At 45.1% G+C, this 20,123-nt stretch overlaps 1 protein-coding gene across 6 annotated transcripts in view; it reads right to left on the reverse strand.

The window, feature by feature from the left end:
* Nucleotides 1-20,123, reverse strand: part of ATP2B4 (ATPase plasma membrane Ca2+ transporting 4) — a 324,819-nt gene that overhangs the window by 98,344 nt on the left and 206,352 nt on the right. For all 6 annotated transcript variants that reach the window (XM_063955273.1, XM_063955268.1, XM_063955269.1 and 3 more), the window contains one exon: nucleotides 292-489. In XM_063955273.1, the coding sequence (XP_063811343.1) occupies nucleotides 292-489 (198 nt within the window). The remainder of the gene's footprint in view (nucleotides 1-291; nucleotides 490-20,123) is intronic.

Raw genomic sequence — 20,123 nt, forward strand, 5'->3', positions numbered from 1 at the left:
TTCCGACTTGTCAGAAAACACGTGGATCAGCAGATTAGCCGCGGATCCACGTGTTTTGTCGAATTTCACGGAGAAATCCGACAGGTTTTAGCCCGTTTCCGATAATGTTGGTAAAGGCCAACACCAGTCAGATTTGGCCGCTAATTGAATAGTGAACTGTCGGATCCTCTCCGTCGGAGAGGATCCGACAGCAATTGAGTACACCCGTTTTGCTGTAGTGCAGAAAATAATCCCTGGGACAATGGTACCAGAGCTAAATACTGTACGTAACGCAAAGATGAGAGACTATACCTTCATTGTCTCCACCTGGCGGGTGATAGAAGGATAGACCAAGTGAAATTATGGCTGCAATTTCCAAAATGATTAAGGTTACATCTTGCAATGCCTCCCACACAAGCTGCAAGAAGGTTTTGGATTTCTTTGGGGGAATGAAGTTTTTGCCAAATGTTTGTCGTCTTTTTTCCAAATCTGCAAGGTTTCCCGACAGACCTATAGTGGACAAAATTAAAAAATTGTAACATGGGTAATTTTAAGTAAATCAATTATAATACAAGTATCTGATTCTTGGGACACTTCCTATGAGAATATAAGGAGAGAGAGAGAGAGAGAGAGAGAGAGAATGGGTCATGTAAACAATAACTATTTAACCCTATAAATGAATATGTGTTAAATTCACCAATTTATGGGTCTATTCCAGTGGTTCTCAAACTGGGTGCCGAGGCTGAGTTGGTGGTCCAGGACCAATTCAACTTATTTATGGTCAATGTAATGGGCAAAAACAGAAACAAATCCTGTCCCTCACCACATATCTGACCTAAGGATGACATACAGTATAAACATAATTGACTTAATTGAATATTTTTTTCTAATTTTCTCTAGAAGAAACTTTTGGCCTAGGGGTGCCGTGAAAAAAAAGTCTGATACTTTAGGGTGCCATGACTGAAAAAAGTTTGAGAACCACTGGTCTATTCAATTGGTGCCGGTTTTTCCAACAGTCGGGAAAAACTGCACTTTTCGACAGAAATAGGTCCAATTTGCATTTGACCAATTCAATGACAGTGCCGTTTTTCTGAGTCAGAAAAACCGTCACTTGTCGAAAAACTGGTGGATTGGCGGATTAGCCACGGATCCACATGTTTTGTCGAATTAGCGGCCAATTCCGATAGGATTTTGGCACGTTTTTGACAATGCTGATTCAACTTAAAAAAAAGTCGGATCAGCATTGTCGAAAACGGGCAAAACCTGTCGGAATAGCCCGCTAATTGAACACTGAACTGTCGGATTCTCTCCGTCGGAGAGTATCCGTCAGTCATTGAATGGACGGGATACAGTCATTAGGTTGACAACACTTAGGTCAACAGTCATTAGGTCGCGCACTATTGGTTGACATGCATAATGTCGACATGGTCACTAGGTCGACATGGCAAAAGGTCGACATGCATTTTTCAAATTTTTTCCTTTTTTTTTTTTAAACTTTTTCATACTTTACGATCCACGTGGACTACAATTGGGAATAGTAACCTGTGCAGAGCGCAGCGGTAGCCGAGCCAGGCACCTTGCAAGGGGACACGGTGCACTAATTGGGGTTCCCCGTCACTTTACAAAAAAAACGACACCAAAAACAGTAAAAAAAAAAACCTAATGTCGACCCAATGACCATGTCGACATAGTGACCATGTCGACCTAATGTATGTCGACCAATAGTGGTCGACCTAAGCGACTTAATGACCCATACCCGTATAGACCCCTTAGGCCATTATTGGCAAAAGCAACATAGATGAAGTGGCATAAGCATAGCATATTTGTATTACATTATTATATTAAAAACAAGCTATAGTTTAAATTCAGAGGTTACAAATACACTTCAAAATTAGAGGCAGCCCTAAACCCCTAGGTTAGTTTCTAAAACAAGTGTCTAGCACAGTGGTCTCCAACTTTAATTGGGGTGTGAGCTACTTTCGGAAAATATAACCTCTGAAGGAGCTACCCCCTCCCCCCAATGTGCGTATGTTCCTGCGAAAGTGGGTGTGGCCTCACAACTACAAGTAATGCCCCCCGCGTAGTGCCAGATACACAATGTCCCCCGCGTAGTGCCAGATACACAAATAATGCCCCTCAGCAGTGCCAGATATTCAAATAATGCCTCCCAGCAGTGCCAGATACACAAATAATGTCCTCCCAGCAGCGCCAGATAAAGTGCCCCTCGCAGCGCCCCCCCCCCCCCCTCCCCCCTCCCGCAGTGTCCAATACAGTGCCCCACACAGTGCTAACCCTTGCTGGCTTCTTCTACTGCTGCCGGTGCTGCTCCTCCTGTATGAGGGACAGAAGGGGAGGACAGCGCAGTGCGCGCCTCTCCTGTGAAGTCCGGAGAGCAGCTGCGGTGAGGGTGACAGAGTCTCAGGCGGTGGCAGGCATTCAAAATATGGTGCCAGTAAGTGAGACAATCAAAACTCGTGGTCCGGCAGCCAATCAGGTGCAGCCACTGCCGGTCCACGAGCTCTGATTGGCTGACGGCCGGCACCATATTAAAAATGAAGGGAGTAGGAGTGCCAGTGACTGCCCAAGCCCGTGCGCTCTGTGAGCTACCGAAAATGCTACGGCGAGCTAACTGATCACTGGTCTAGCACATACTGTACACGCCTCTGTGCTAAATGCAAATAACATTTGCTGTTTCATGTAAATCAATGTAATCTTCACAGTAGTACTCACTTTCTATGCAGCAGATACCTCACCAAGTTCAATATATCTCAAGAACACAGAGAGGGGTCTAAAACATGGGAGGGATAGTTTGTGTAATTACATGCTTTGTCTTTAATGTTACAAATGCAAGTACAGGTTGAGTCTCCCTTATCCAAAATGATTGGCATCAGAAGTATTTTGGATATCTGCTTATTCCGTATTTTGGAATATTTGCATACTATAATGGGATATCTTGGAGATGGGATTCAAGTCTACACACAGAATGCATTTATGTTTCATATACACCTTCTAAACATAGCCTGAAGGTCATTTTCTACAATATTTTTAATAGTTTTTTGCATTAAACATAGTTTGTGTATACTGAACCATCAGGAAGCAGTGGTCACTATCTCAGTGAAGCTCAAATAATTCTGTATTTCATAATACTCCATATTTTGGAATTTTGGTAATGGAAGACTCAACCTGTATCAAACCACTGTCCTGTCCCACAATCGGCCGATCGGTTGACCCTTGCTCACTTCTCCAGCCAGCATTTTCCTGCTACCTCAACTGAACTTGCTTCTGTTCAACAACCCTATTATAAATGTGCCTCTACAAAAGACAGAACTGTCTATTAGAACTCAATCCACCAGGAATATACTATAGGATCAATTTAATTTACACCTGAAATACACAGTTTGCCCATGAGTTTAATACCAAAATTCTAATATTTAGCAGCAATAACGGATCTTAATTCTTTTGGAGGTAACTAGGTACATCCTTTACTTGCTGTTTTCTGGATTGTTTAGGCTCTTTCTATAACATTTGTGCCACGCAATTTTCAAATAGTGTCACGCATTTTCAAATTAACAGAGATCATGGCTTTTCTGCCCCATAGCAGATCAGTCCAGAACATACAGTAGATTGTAATATATTTAAACAGCATCCATTTCTATTACTATTACAGAGCTTCTATAGCACTATTTAAATTTGTTTGTTCTTGTATTTTGTTATTAGAGAATTCTCTTATAATTAGCTGCTACTGGTTCTCTATGAAGATTTTTTATAATAGTGTCCTCAGTTTTATATGCTAAATATACAGGACAGTGTATCTGGTAAAAAATACAGACATTTATTACATCTTTAAATCACAGCCCCTGACAAATATATTGAATGCCTATATCTTTGTATGTTTTCCAGAACAGAACATTCACGTTTTTTTTGTTCTTATGCCATTATACTGTAAGCCCAGTGGATTTTGGATTGAAAGTACAGATGGTGTAATGGTTAGCATTACTGCCTCGCAGCACTGAGGTCATGGGTTCGATTTCCACCATGGCCCTGTGTGGAGTTTGTATATTCTCCCCGTACTTGCGTGGGTTTCCTCTGGGTACTCCGGTTTTCATCCCACAATCCATAAATATACTGGTAGGTTAATTGGCCTCCCAACAAAATTAACCCTTGTGAGAATGTGTGTGCGTGTACATGTGGTAGGGAATATAAATGATAAGCTCCACTGGGGCAATGACTGATGTGAATGGACACATTTTCTCTGTAAAGCGCTGCGGAATATGTGTGCGCTATATAAGTATCTGGTAATAATAATAATAATAAAAAAGATAGACAGTACATGGATACAGGGCTTGATTCAGCATGGATAGCAAAAGCAAAATCTTTCTCGAATGGGCAAAACCATGTGCACTGCAGGTGGGACAGATATAACACGTGCAGAGAGAGTTAGATTTGGGTGGGGTGTGTTCAAACTGAAATCTAAATTGCAGTGTAAAAATAAAGCAGCCAGTATTTACCCTGCACAGAAAAATATAACCCACCCAAATCTAACGCTCTGTGCACATTATATCTGTCCCACCTGCAGTGCACATGGTTTTGCCCATTAGAGAAAGATTTTGCTTTTGCGATCCCTGATTAATAAGGCCCACAGTCAATAGGTAGACACCCGATGGTCGACAGTCAATAGGACAGGGTCAAAAAGTAGACAGGGTCAAAAGGTTTATAATTAAATGGGTCGACAGGATCAACACATCTTCAAAAGTGTCAACAAACAAAAGGTCAACACGTGTTTTTTTTGTTTTGTTATTTCAACCCTAACCATCCCCTTCCACAGCCTGTCCCTACCCACCACCAAGTGCCTAACCCTACCCGACCCCTCCAGCAGCCTAACCCTAAAAATCATGAAAAACCATAAAGGAACCTTTTTTTGTGTCGACCCAAGTCCATGGCGACCATTTAACTGTCGACCTTTTGACCTATTGACTGTAAATGTACTGTCTATCTTCCATCTGGATACTGTCCAGTGATCTACAGAGATATTTATGTAGCTGTTTGTGTACCTTTACTCCAGCCATAGTGCATGCTTCTAAAGTTCCTTCAAAAGGATTGCAGGGTTCTCTGATAAGTCTCCATGTTTGCGCAGATGTATGCTTACTGGCAGCTGAACCATAAAGCACTTGGATATGGTTATATGATATAATACTTATGTACACAGCATCTTCTGGCCACTTTTTTAGGATGTTGTTGTGGCACAAATAGTGTCATCTCATTTTGATTTTGAAGGCTTTCAAATAAAACTCACAGAACATTTCAGTGTATTTTTTTTTATTTTTTTATTAAAATTAGATAATTGGTAAGGAGCCTAAATACTTTTGCAAAAGGCTGTATTAACAAGACTGAACACATTATTTTCCTTTTGTATGAAGCAAATATTAAGGGATGACTAGCTAAAAAATATTCTCGTTTCAAATCTTTACCTAATTTCTATGATGGTGGTACTAAATCTGCCAGTAAAGCTCACCGTCGAGTACAGTACATATGCCAGTTTCTCTTCTGCTCTTCCCAGAACCCTTCTGTCAATCTTATCAAGAATACAATAGGTTAGGGTTTGATAAGGGATATGCAAGTATGACAGAGGACAAGAAAAACAGACAGCAGACACCCCTCAGAGTTTAATTATAGCTTGCATAAAGGGATATCATACGACTGTCTAAGATACACATTCTATTGCACAAGGCACAATTTTGCAAAGCAATTTGAGATTAGAGACTTTAAACAACAACATAGCTGTCTGTTCCCTTAACTATAAGAGTCAGTAGTACATGAGTGACTAGCATGAACATTCACAGATAACAGGTTTTAAGGACCCTACTTGCAAATCATTAAAATCTAAAGAGCAATGGAAAAGTTGTAAGAAGTAAATGGATAACGCATGGTGCCAAATCAACATTGGCTTCAGTAATCAGTCGGAAAACATACGTTTTGGGCTTTGTATATAGCGTGGTCTTCGTTCACAGGGTGAAATCTTGCATCAGATGTAAAGATAAATAGAACAGACATGAGATTTGAGAGAACGTTGGAAGATTTGGAATGGTCTATGATGCTTTAGGCAGTGAATTCCATAGTTGATGTGCTGCTCAATCTTGGAGGCATGAAAGTCCCAGATCAGATGACAGTCTGAGAACACTGGACAAGAGAAGGGATAATATAAGCAGTATTAAAATATAAGGGAGGTGGATATGGAAAATGTAACGTGGGTGATGCTAAAAAGAGCTTTGTGGGTTAGCCATAAAAGCTTGAATTGTATTGGAGTGACTAGAAGGAATACAAAGATATATAAAGCAAGATCTGTGGCTGAGGTAAAAGAATCTGTCATGAGCGTAGATCATTAATAAGTAAATTAGGAAGATTTGTTATTGAAGCAATGACAGGATTTAGGTAAAGCATCAAGCCACTTCAATTTGATAAACTAAGAATCTAATAAATGACATCTGTGTAGCAGCACTGTAATCACGGTTATGCACCCTGGTTATCAACGTATGAAATTGTCCAGGGTGCAGACAGAATTCTCACCTAAAGAACATGTCACCCTTGTTAGGGCAACCATCATAGAATAATGTTTTCTCAGCATGCAAACTGCTACCATATCACCATTATATGCTGTCAGTATCTTTTGTCTTGCAACAGCAGACTGGGAAGGTGAGGAAATTAAGTAAAAAAGTGAATAAGCAAAAGGTTGTATTATTCAATATGTGGGCGGGTGGAGGGGCTGAATCTGAGTTTTAATAACGTTTTTGTGAGTGAGGGGTGTGTATTTGCAGGCAATATAAATATAGAAGATGTAACAGCAGGAGTTTGGAAGAGATCTCAAGTGTGGAGTAATAGAAAAGCAAAGAGGAAAAAAAAAAAAAAGAAGTGAAAGCAGGGGGGTCTTTTAGTGCAGAAAAACAGTGGCATTTTTAAAAGTTACGAGTTAGTGAGAGACTGAGTGAGTAATAAGTGTAAAGGGAGAAGAATGGCAGTGAAAGTCTTTTACTAACCTTGCTTAAAAAGGTGCACCTCAGCACTAAACTCATGTCAACCAATCAGCAGGGCCGGTTCTAGCCCTTGTGGCGCCCCGGCCAAAAATGGGGCGTGGCTTAATACAGGGGCGTGGCCAGTTACGCCCCCTGTAGAGTTGTGCCCCCATTTGTGCCCCCTGTAGAGTTGTGCCCCCTGTAGAGTAGCACCGCTTAAAAAAAAAAAATTAATACTTACTATCCCCGCTCCTGATTCCCGACCGCTGCTGACCACCGCCGCGCCGCTCCTCGGATCTGTTTGAGAGACGTCATGACGTCTCTCCCATAGCACAGCATAGACACTAGAGGTCAATTTTGACCCCTAGCGTCTATGTGCCAGTCCCACAATGCTGTGCGGTGCGCGATGACGTCATAGCGCACCGCACAGCTAAGGTCCTCTACAAGAAGGGAAACTAGATGGGTAGCGTCTACCCATCTAGTTTCCTTCACAGCGCCGCACAGCACCGGGGGGCACTGACAAACAGTAGCGGATCTTGCAATGGCGCGGCGCCCTCCGGAAGGCGGTGCCTCGGGCAAAAATCCTGTGTGCCCGTAGCAAGATCCGCTACTGCCAATCAGCAATCATTTTTCTAGTTTAAGACCATGGGGGTAATTCAGAGTTGATCGCAGCAGCAAATTTGTTAGCAGTTGGGAAAAACCATGTGCACTTCAGGTGGGGCAAATATAACGTGCAGAGAGAGTTACTGTAGATTTGGGTGGGTTATTTTGTTTCTGTGCAGAATAAATACTGGCTGCTTTTTTTTACACTGCAATTTAGATTTCAGTTTGAACACACACCACCCAAATCTAACTCTCCCTGAACGTTGTATCTGCCTCCCCTGCACTGCACATGGTTTTGCCCAACTGCTAACAAATTTGCTGCTGCGATCAACTCAGAATTAGGCCCCATGTTCAAACATGATTGGGTGCTATGGTTTTAGGACAAATTTGCACCTTTAAGCAATTTTATTACATAAACCTTACTGGCATGCATTCTCAGAGATATATGGGTATCAAGGAGGTGATTACAGAAAGAAATCCGGAGATTGTAGCCATGTCGCAAAGAGAAAGGTAAGTGTGAGATAAATAAGGTTACGATTATCATAACAGATGGTTCTTAAAACCATGAATTTCTCTTCGTAAGTGTAGCAGCACATATAAAAAAAAACACTTCACCAAGAACAAAATTTGGAAAGTCCAAAAGTCCCCAGGATGCTAAAATGTTACCTGAAAGTTCTGCAAAGACCCTTGGACCACTAGCTGACAGTAAATCATTAGCCTACTTATAAGAGAAATTATTTTACAATTTAGAATTAGTAGACTGAGAACAGACTAGGGAGGATCATGTAAAGAGTAAGGAAAGTTAAACAGTTGTAGATATGTTCCAACAGTTTATAGAATACTTGAGAAAAAGGGCAGTAGCTGAAGATTATACGAGCAGAAACTGAACACGGTGTTAGATGTGCAACAACATGAGTAAAGGTTAGATGCTAGAAAGGTAGTGAGCAGACAAGATCCAAGAGAATTAGGCCCTCAGAAAAGATAACGGATGCTACCCCATATACGGCAACTGAGATAAACTATATGACAAACAAACTATCATTGAAGATGTAGATATAATAGAAGGTGTGTATAGCAGATTTGCTATAAATTGTGACAGTATCTACATTTGAGCTGCAGTAGATAGGGACATCTTGCACTATGAACAATGATGGTAGTCCAAATGCAGATGGGCAAAAAAAGCAGTTAAATGTGTAACATGCATTTTTTCTCTTTTCACAGAGTTCAAATTTGGGTGTTGACACATGCTTGTTTGTAGAAAGTACACTACTAGGTTAATAGTGATTATTTGTACTATAGACAGGTTCTGTGGTAGACTGAATTGCGGCCACTTCTCATTAGATTAATTTGCTCTATTGTATCATTAAAATCATATTTGTACCTGTAGAAGGAAGGAGGGAAATCAGCTGGAATTCTGAAGCCTCTCACATGGACACTCAACTGCTAGAAATGGCTGCCCATTAGAACAATCTGTATTGGCAAAGTGAGGTTTATGGCAAAGTGGGAGTAACTTGCATTTATAGTAATGCATTTCCTTTGTATAGTTACTATACTAGTTACCTGTATACACCAAATTCTGGTGACCACCAAACAACACAGACCTTGTTTGGTGACCCCTTACATATTTACAGTGCTTTCTTCTGTGGTCTCAGATTAAAACAAATAGGCATGCCAAAAAAAGCATGGCCATTCCTAGTATGTTGCCAGAACCAGAACACTATGAACAGATGAATCCAGGTTTCACCTAACATATAACCAGTACTGAATTTGGGCACGTGTGACAATGTTACTTTACAGCCTTTTATCCAGCACTCTGGACTCTTCCAAATGGCTTTAAATACAGATCAATATTTTGGCAGCACAATGTTCGAAGAGGACATGCAATGCCATGCAAGTGACTGGCTATGAGCTGTACTTTAGTAATACGGAATACCCCCATACCATTTATTTTCTTATTGTTAATTTATTTAAAGAAAGGATACCACAATCCCAAAATCCAATAACCTTACGTGCCTCAATCATCCATGGGTAACCGCTCCTCCATACCAGTACCAGTCACAAATTACTAGGTGTACATTCCTTGTAGCTTCAGGAACTGTTAGGAAAAGTCTGCGAGAAAATGGCACAATCGGGGGTTCACGCACATAGAAAATCCATTGACTCCACAGTTTACAATGAATCAGTAAGTTTCCGTGCCGTAATCCCCAATTTTAGGCATGGGGAAAAGGCTATTTAATTGAATATGCCTGATGGATTTAAAAAAGATCAAAAAACCACAAATAACAAAACTCACTGTAGACAAACCAAAATGACAATTGGTAATTGATAAGAGTATGTGGCAAGAAATTGCAAGAAAATATCACAAACACAGTTTTTAAGAAAGGTACATATATATATAAATAAAACAGCAATGTGTTTAGTAAAAGCATATACATTAATTTAATTCTTAAATAACATCCTTAGCACAACTTAATGGTAAGCTAGATCTATATTTCCATAAAAGATGTATGCAGGCAAAAAAGGAGATTTATGGTAAGACTTACCATTGTTAAATCTCTTTCTGCAAGATACACTGGATTCCACAGGAAATAACATCGGGGTGTATAGATGGATCTTGATCCGAAGCACCAACAGGCTAAAGCTTTGACTAATCCCAGGATGCACTGCACCGCCTCCTCTATATCATCGCCCTCAGGCACTGGAGCTCAGTTTTCTTAACCAGTCCAATGCAGTAGCAGGTAAAAGACGACCGTAGTTAGTAGGCACAGATAACCACATTCTCACGACAGGAGAAGGTACCAGCGGCTAATGCCATACAAACCCAAAGAAGCTAAGTGCGTCAGGGTGGGCGCCCTGTGGAATCCAGTGTACCTCACAGAAAGAGATTTAACGATGGTAAGTCTTACCATAAATCTGCTTTTCTGTAGCGGGGTACACTGGTATTCCACAGGGAATAACATCGGGGATGTCCTAAAGCAGTTCCTCATGGGAGCGGACGCACTGTAGCAGGCACAAGAACCCGGCGTCCAAAGGAAGCATCCTGGGAGGTGGAAGTATCAAAAGCATAGAACCTGATGAATGTGTTCACTGAGGACCATGTAGCCGCCTTGCACAATTGTTCTAGGGACGCGCCACGGCGGGCCGCCCAAGAAAGTCCAACAGACCAAGTAGAATGGGCCTTGATAGTAGCAGGAGCTGGCAGTCCAACCTTTACATAAGCATGTGCAATCACCATTCTAATCTAATCCATATTTCGCAGGCCAGCCACGTTTGTGAAAACCAAAAAGGACAAATGGAGAATCAGGTCTCCTAAGAGAGGCAGTTCTCTTCACATATATACGGAGAGCCCGTACCACATCCAAAGACTGTTCTTTGGAGGACAAACCAGGAGAGATAAAGGCCGGAATCACAATCTCTTGGTTAAGGTGGAAAGACAACACCACCTTAGGTAGATAACCAGGGCGAGTTCTAAGAACCTCACGGTGAAAAATCAGAAAGGGTGACCGACAGGATAAGGCACCCAAGTCTGAAATCCTTCTAGCAGAGGCAATAGCCAGCAAAAATAAGACCTTAAGTGTAAGCCACTTAAGGTCCACAGACTCAAGAGGTTCAAACGGAGACTTTTGTAGGGCATCCAGAACAACCGACAAATCCCAAGGAGCCACAGGAGGAACATAGGGAGGTTGAATCCGTAAAACACCCTGAGTGAAAGTATGAATAGTCTAAAATTTTCTCTGAAACCATACCGACAAGGCCAAAATATGAACCTTGAGGGAGGCCAGACAAAGCCCTAAGTCCAGGCCCTGTTGCAGAAAAGCCAAAAGTTTGGCAGTACTGAACTTGTACGCATCATAATTCTTATCCGCACACCAGATGAAGTAAGAATTCCAGACCTTATAATAAATCCGAGCAGAAGCCGGTTTACGGGCTTTCAACATAGTTTGAATGACCGCCTCAGAAAATTCTTTGGCCCTCAGAACTGAAGCTTCAAGAGCCATGCCGTCAAAGCCATTCGGGCCAAATCCTGGTAGACACAAGGGCCCTGAACGAGGAGGTCTGGCCATTGCGGAAGTAGAAGAGGACGCTCTATCAAGAGACCCTGCAGATCTGAGAACCAATGCAGTCTGGGCCACGCTGGAGCGAATAGAAGTAGTAATCCTCCTTCTTGCTTGAACTTCCTTATTACCCTGGGCAGGAGTGACACCGGAGGGAACACGTATGGCAGACGAAAGTTCCATGGAATTGCCAGGGCATCCACGAACGCTGCTTGAGGATCCCTTGTCCTTGCTCTGAAGAGCGGAACATTGTGATTGTGTCAAGACGCATCAGGTCTACATCTGGTAGGCCCCACTTGTCCACTAGGAGTTGAAAGACTTCCGGATGAAGGCTCCACTCTCTGGCGTGTACGTCTGACGACTGAGGAAGTCCGCTTCCCAGTTGAGGACCCCCGGAATGAGCACTGCCGATATGGCTTGCAGATGGCGTTCCGCCAATAGAAGAATACTTGACACTTCCATCATTGCCATGCGGCTTCGAGTACCGCCTTGATGATTTATGTACACCACCGTGGTGGCGTTGTCAGACTGTACTTGAACAGGCCTGTTCTGTACCAGAGGCAAGGCCAGTGTCAGAGCACTGAACACTGCCCACAACTCCAGAATGTTGATCGGAAGGAGAGATTCCTCCCTGGTCCACGACCCTGAAGAGAGTGTTGCTCCAACACCGCGCCCCAACCCCGCAGACTGACATCCGTCGTTAGGAGGACCCAGTTGGAGATCCAGATGGGACGACCCCTGCTCAATCGTTGGTCCTGGAGCCACCAGCTCAGAGACAGATGAACTTCCGGAGTCAAGGAAATCATGCGAGACCTGATCCAGTGAGGCAGGCCGTCCCACTTGGAAAGGATTAACCGCGGCAGAGAACGAGAATTAAATTGAGCGTACTTTACCATGTCGAAAGCAGACACCATGAGGCCTAGTATTTCCATTGCCGAGTGTATCGACACACAAGGGCAAGAGAGGAAGCATCGTATCCTGTCCTGGAGTTTCAGGACCTTCTCCGGAGACCAGAACAACCGTTGGCTGCGTGTGTCCAGTACCACGCCCAGGTGCACCATGCTCTGAGGAGTAACCAGCGTGGATTTCTCCCAGCTGATGAGACACCCGTAGGCTTGCAGGAATTGGACCAGTTCCAGATGACGGAGGAGAACCTCTGGGGAGTTCGCCAGGATCAACAAGTCGTCCAGATACGGCAGGATCCTGATACCCTGACAGCAGAGAAGGGCCGTCATGACCACCATGACCTTGGTGAAGATTTGCGGAGCCGTGGTCAGTCCAAAAGGCAAGGCATGGAATTGAGAATGTAGGATGCCAATAGCAAACTGCAGATATTGCTTATGCGACATGGCAATAGGTATATATAGTTAAGCATCCTGTATGTCCAGGGATACAATATAAATCCTTGGGCTCCAAGGCCAGAACAATAGAGCAAAGAGTTTTCATACGGAATTGGGATACCTTCACAAATTTGTTCAAAGACTTGAGGTTGAGAATAGGCCGTGAGGATCCATTTGGTTTCGGAACTAGGAATAGTGTTGAATAGTACCCCCTGCCTCTCTGAGCCAGAGGCACTGGCACTACCACTCCTGTGTCCCGGAGGGAGTGTACTTGGGAGGCTAATTCCGGGCCATTTCTTCAATCCCGGGTATCGGGATTGAAAAATGGCCAATCCCAGGATTCCCGGGATACACGGGATTGGCTTTTAACTATGTGGCCGCCCCCTCGCTCCGCCCCGCCCACATAACTCACCATATACAGGGGGCGGGCGGATGGGGAACATCCTCCTCTCTCTCCTGGTGGCTCCCAGCGGCGTGTGACGATGCAGCGTGACCTCTCACGCTGCGCTGGGGAGTCGGAAAGGAAGCCGGGCAGCGTCTGAGCATCCTGTGGACACTCAACGCTGATCCCTCAATCCCCGGGATTGGAGCTTCCAATCCCGGGATTGAATCTCGGCTGGTTTTGGCCCTAAATCCCGGGATTTTACCGATCCCGGGATTGGCAACCATAGATTGTACCACCAAATGTAGAGTTTTTGCTTTCAATGGATCTGAAGGGATATTTGTCGAGCAAAACTGGCGAGGGGGACGTTTCTTGAAAGATCCGTGAGTGAAGACTTCCCTCACCCAGGCATCTGAAGTGGTCTGTAACCATACCTTGGCGAACCGCAGAAGTCGGCCTCCCACCCTGGGGTCCCCCAGGGGTAGGCCTGCTCATGCAGCAGGCTTGTCTGGTTTGGAAGCAGGCTGACGGCAGCCCAGGAACGTTTAGGTTTGGGCTTAGAGGTTTTGGAAGTGCGAGCATGTTTCGGGTACGCCTGACCCTTTGCTTTACTTGGATGTCGAAAGGAATGAAAGGTGGCACTTTTAGCCTTCGGAGCCGAAGGATTAGTACTCGGCAGACATACAGTTTTAGCAAACGCTAAGTCAGCAACACTCTTGTTCAGATCTTCCCCAAAAAGGATGTTTCCACAGACCAGGACCGTAACCACAGAATCCAGCGAGCCAGAATGGACGTAGTAAACGCTTTGGCTGCCAGGACACCGGCATCAGAGGCCGCCTCCTGAATGTAATGAGAGGCTGTGGTAATATATGAAAGACACTGTCTGGCATTATCAGAAAAATTAGGAGGTAGCTCAGCATCAACTTCTTCAACACAGTCTTCAATAGCTTTTGCAGTCCAAGAAGCCGCTATAGTAGGTCTATTCACAGCACCCGCAAAAGTGTAAATAGACTTCAAGCAACCCTCCACATGCTTAACCATCGGTTCTTTCAGAGAGGTGACGGTAGTGACAAGCAGAGTAGATGACACCACCAGACGTGCGAGATGCGAGTCCACCGGCGGCGGTGTTTACCAATTTTTACTTAACTCTGTAGCGAGGGGATAACGAGCTAGCATCTTTTTAGACAGGGAGAATTTCTTTCCTGGAGACTCCCAGGATTCCTGACGTATGTCAACTAAATGGTCAGAATGTGGCAAAACTAATTTAGCAACCTTCTGATGTTTGAACTCATCAGGTTTCTTAGACGTATCTGGAGGTTCAGTTTCATCATCGATCTGAAGAATCAGTTTGATAGCCTCCAAGAGGTCAGGAACATCCACCTGTGTTGTAGATTCCCTATCAGAAGCATCTGCATCAGTTTCTGATGGATCAATATATACACCATCTTAATCGGATGAACTATCCGAAACATGCGTGGATTGTGAGGAAGAAATGGCCCGCTTAGATGACCCTTTGGTCCTAGGAGGGCGAGGGTCAGGCTTTTGTTTAACCAAAGACTGATTTAACTGCTGTAAATGAGTCGACAGAGAATCCACCCATGGTGGATTTACAACAGGGACAATATGTGATTGTACAGATACAGGAGGTCCCACAGGGGGCGCAAGTCTCATTATTACTAGCGTAGAGTCAGTAAATTCGAAAAAGCAGCCCAAGGTGGATCTTGGTGTGCCACCTGTGCTGCAGGCTGACCGAGGGGAATAGAACCCCCAATACCTGGACCTTCAGCTGGAATATTTTCCTCAGATAAATCTGCGGTGTCAGCACTGCATGACGCAGGATCACCACAGATCTCCCGCCCTGTGACGCAGACATTATTGGAGAATATAGCCAGACACAGTACCTGACAAAAAAAACCCGTGGAGTGTGATTGCAATGCAGATCACAAACAGAGGATTTAAGTGGTATAAGGTGACTGAAATACACAGAGAAAAATACCAAACAGTATATCCTGTGAAACACTATATATATATATATATATATATATATATATATATAGAATCCTGATGCACTTAGCCCCCGTCATGGTACAGAATATAGGGACAGCAATATGTGTGAGATACACGCAATAGGAACCACACAGCAGCTTTTGGCACAATCAGTGACATGTACAATGCAGAAATTATTACAAACAACAATCAAACTGCACTGGACTAGCAATACTAAGTAAAGCTATGTATGTATACAGATATAACAATGTACAGTAAATACTGAATGTATATCACAGGATACTTGTACTAAATATCCCTGTAGTTATGTACTTGTTCTTAACAACACTGTTTAAACGACATGTAGAATACTTAAGTGTCCTGTAAATGCACAGCGCTGATGAGGCAGGCGGCTTTACAGAGGAAACAGTGCCCAGCAGTCCCAGAATCAGCGCAGCTCTGTAATGGCGCCCAAACGCTGACAGGAAGTGAGGGAGAGAGAGAGATGCAGCTCCAGGGGGGAACATCTGCTGTAGATGGCGCCTGGGGCTGGGGGGAGGGACTACAGGTCAGAGCCTCATCCCCTCAGCTAGACTTCACCTCCGTGTACTATGGAGCCTGTACTAAACGGATTTTAGTAAATCCGACCTCTGCTCCTTGCCCTGGTGGATATAGTGGGGTCCCTGCATGGCCACAGTGTCCACGCCAGCGGCGCGGTCCGTCACTGGAGACCGCGACCGGATCGTGATTTCGGCGGGTCCCACCTGGGGGACCCTCTTACCTTACCTATTGTGCGGCCACGCGATCCAGGAGAGCAGCGGCCGTATGTGTCACTGATGAGACCGGAGCGCCTCCGCTGTAAGTACCCGGCAACCAGGGCGCGGGAGTATACATCACCACTGGGGGAGGTGAGGGAGCCGCAGCACGCTATGTCAGTATGACATATAGCACCAAGTGCCTATGCTGCGGCCCTTGAAGTCTTCTTTCTTGTCAGAAAAGCTCTTTTCAGGGCTGCCTAGCATAGCCCTCCCTGTTATCTGCCTGCACTGCAGGCACCAACTTACAAACGGAGCTCCAGTGCCTGGAGGTGGGGATATAGAGGAGGTGGTGCAGTGCATCCTGGGAACAGTCAAAGCTTTAGCCTGTTGGTGCCTCGGATCAAGATCCAACTCTACACCCCGATGTTATTCCCTGTGGAATACCAGTGTACCCCGCTGCAGAAAATAGGAATTTAATACCTAGCAGTAATTCCTTTTCTCCTAGTCCGTAGTGGATACTGGGGTCTTGTACTTTCGTACCATGGGGTATAGATCGGGTCCACTGGAGCCTGGCACTTTAAAAAACCTTTAGTGTGTGTATGTGTGTGCTGGCTCCTCCCATCTATGCCCCTCCTACCAGACTCAGTCTAGGGTAACTGCCCGAGGAGACTGACATAATATGAGAGAGGAAACAATCCAACAGCGGTGAGGCAACAAGCCAACACACAACCAGAAATGAAAGGAGAGCGCTAACCAGAACAGAGGATAGCAACACCAACCTAACCAGGATAGCACGGCTACCCCAACAACATAATGGGACTGCAACGCCGGTCCAACCCAATACTTACACAGGTAAGCAGGAACGAAGCACTGAGGCGGGCGCCCAGTATCCACTACGGACTAGGAGAAAAGGAATTACTGGTCGATACTAAATTCCTATTTTCTCTTACGTCCTAGAGGATACTGGGGTCTTGTACTTTACTACCATGGGGAAGTCCCAAATCTCCCAACGGGGAGAGTGCGGAGACCCCTGTAAAACCGCCTGACCAAACTGAAGGTCATTCTTAGCCAAGGTATCGAACTGATAAAATTTCACAAAAAAAAGGTGTTCAAAACAGACCAAGTAGCAGCTCGGCACAACTGTAAGGCTGAGACACCCCAGGCAGCCACCCAGAAAGAGCCCACAGACCTCGTTGAGTGGGCCTGAATAGAAGTCAGCAAAGGCAGAGCCGCCGAAGAATAGGCCTGTTGCATTTTCAACCTGAGCCAGCGAGCAATAGATTTCTTAAAAGCCGGCCGACCAATCTTGGAGGCATTATAAAGGACAAACAGCGAGTCAGATTTATGATGACGGGCCGTCCTTTTGACATAAATCTTCAGAACCCTGACCACATCCCAGGACTCGGGACCAACGGAAGCGTCAGACAAAACTGGAACCGCAATAGGCTGATTCACACGAAAAGCCTACACCACTTTTGGCAAAAACCGAGGACAGGTCCCAAGTTCCGCCCTGTCTTCATGAAGTATCAAATAAGGGCTTTTACATGATAAGGCCCCCAATTCAGAGACGCGCCTGGCAGACGCCAATGCCAATAACATCACTTTCTTCCAGGTGAGAAATTTTAACTCCACCCTATGTATGGGTTTAAACCAGTCCGATTGGAGAAAGGATAGAACCACATTGAGGTCCCACGGAGCCATGGGAGGTACAAAGGGCGGTTGCATATGAAGAACTCCCTTTAGTAAAGTCTGCACTTCTAGCAACAAGGCAAGATGTCTCTGGAAGAAAATAGAGAGCGCCGAAATCTGGACATTGATGGAGCCTAGACGTAGGCCCATATCCACTCCAGCTTGCAGGAAAACTAAAAACCGACCAATCCTAAAATCCACAGGAGAAACCTTTCTACCCTCACGCCAGGAAACATACTTTTTCCAGATATGATGGTAATGTTTTGACGTACCATCTTTCTAGCCTGGACCATGGTGGAAATGACCCTGGAGGGAAGACCTTTTCTAGCTAGAATTTCCCTCTCAACTTCCAAGCCGTCAAACGTAGCCGCTGTAAGTCTAGATATACAAACGGACCTTGTTGAAGAAGATCATCTCGGAGCGGTAGAGGCCAGGGATCCTCCAGAGCCATAGTTAGGAGGTCCAAGTACCAAGCCCGTCGAGGCCAATCCGGGGCAATTAGAATTGCCTGAACGCTTTCCCTTCTTAGGCTTTTGAGAACCCTTGGAAGTAGTGGTAGAGGAGGGAACAGGTAAACAAACTGGTACATCCACGGCGTCGTCCTGGAACAGTAATGGCATAGCTTCTTGTTGAGTCGAGAAGAAATCAGATCTATCTGCGTACAGCCCCACCGGTGAATTAACTGTTGAAACACTTGGGGGAATGGAGGTCATGCCTGCTGAGGAAGTCTTTTTCCCAGGTGTCCACTCCTGGGATGAATATGGCTGAGATGGCCCTTTCGTTGGTCTCCGCCCAGAGGAGGATTTTTGATACCTCTCTCATCGCCGCTCTGCTTCTTGTTCCCCCTTATCGGTTTATGTACGCCACCGCCGTGGCATTGTCAGACTGAACCTGGATTGCCTGATCCTTTAGGAGATGAGAAGTCTGCAGAAGGGCATTGTAAATTGCCCTGAGTTCCAGGATGTTTATCGGCAGAGCAGATTCCGGTCTTAACCATATCCCCTGGAACTGGGCCCCCCATCCCCGGAGACTGGCATCTGTTGTCAGTAGAAGCCATGAGTGGATATTGAAACTCCTGCCCTCTACCATGTGAGGAACCTGTAGCCACCATAATAGAGAAATCCGGGCTTTCGGAGACAAGGTCACTTCCTGATGCATGTGATGGTGACACCCCGACCATTTGTTCAGCAGATCCAGCTGAAATGGACGAGCATGAAATCTGCTGTATTGGATTGCCTCATAAGCAGCCACCATTTTGCCTAGTAATTGGATGCAAAGATGTATGGAAACCCTACGACGACTGTGCACCAAGCGAACCATAACCTGGATAGTCAAGGCCTTGTCCATCGGGAGAAAAACCTTTTGAGACACTGTATGCAGAATTATTCCCAGGAACTGAAGACGCTGGGTCGGTTCCAGGTGAGATTTCTGAAAATTCAGGATCCACCCATGATCCGTAAGCAGGCGAGTTGTCAGATCGATGCTGTGTAGCAGACGCTCCCTGGACACAGCTTTTATTAGGAGATCATCCAAGTAGGGGACTATGTTCACTCCCATCATGTGCAGCTGCAGCATCATCTCCGCCATGACCTTGGTGAAGACCCTCGGAGCTGTGGATAATCCAAAGGGTAAGGCCTGAAACTGGAAATGTTCATCCAATATGGCAAACCTGAGGTAAGCCTGATGAGGTGGCCACATGGGAATGTATAGGTAAGAATCCTTGACATCCAGAGACACCGGGAACTCCACCTCCTCCAGAGCGTACACCACAGCCCGCAGGGATTCCATCTTGAATTTGAACACCAGCAGATACGGGTTTAGAAACTTCAGGTTCAAGTTGGGGCGCAATGTACCGTCCGGTTTGGGAACGACAAAAAGACTGGAGTAAAAACCCTGGTTGCGTAATGGAGGGGGTACTGGAACCACCACCCCTGCCTGCGAAAGTTTTTGAATAGCCTCCTGCAAGGTAACTTTTGCTGCAGGTAAAGCTGGTAAGCCCGACTTGAAAAATCTGTGAGGAGGTAGTGTTTGAAATTCCAGCTGGTAACCTTGGGAAATGAGGTCCCTCACCCAAGGATCCCGGCAGGACTCCGTCCACACGTGGGCGAATTGTTGAAGGCGAGCACCTACCTGAAAGTCGCCTTGCTGCTGAGGCCAACCATCACGCAGAAGGCTTAGCGGCAGAGGATCCGGTGGTCTGGTACAGGAAGACAGCAGTTGCAGGTTTACGGGACTTACCACGAGATCCTCTGGGAGTGGTGGACACCCCTCGGCCCCTGCCTCTGAACCTTGCCACACGAAACGACTGCAAGGAGGGTCCGGTA

The sequence above is a fragment of the Pseudophryne corroboree genome, chromosome 2 (assembly GCF_028390025.1).
Source record: "Pseudophryne corroboree isolate aPseCor3 chromosome 2, aPseCor3.hap2, whole genome shotgun sequence".
Classification (NCBI taxonomy): Eukaryota; Metazoa; Chordata; class Amphibia; order Anura; family Myobatrachidae; genus Pseudophryne; species Pseudophryne corroboree.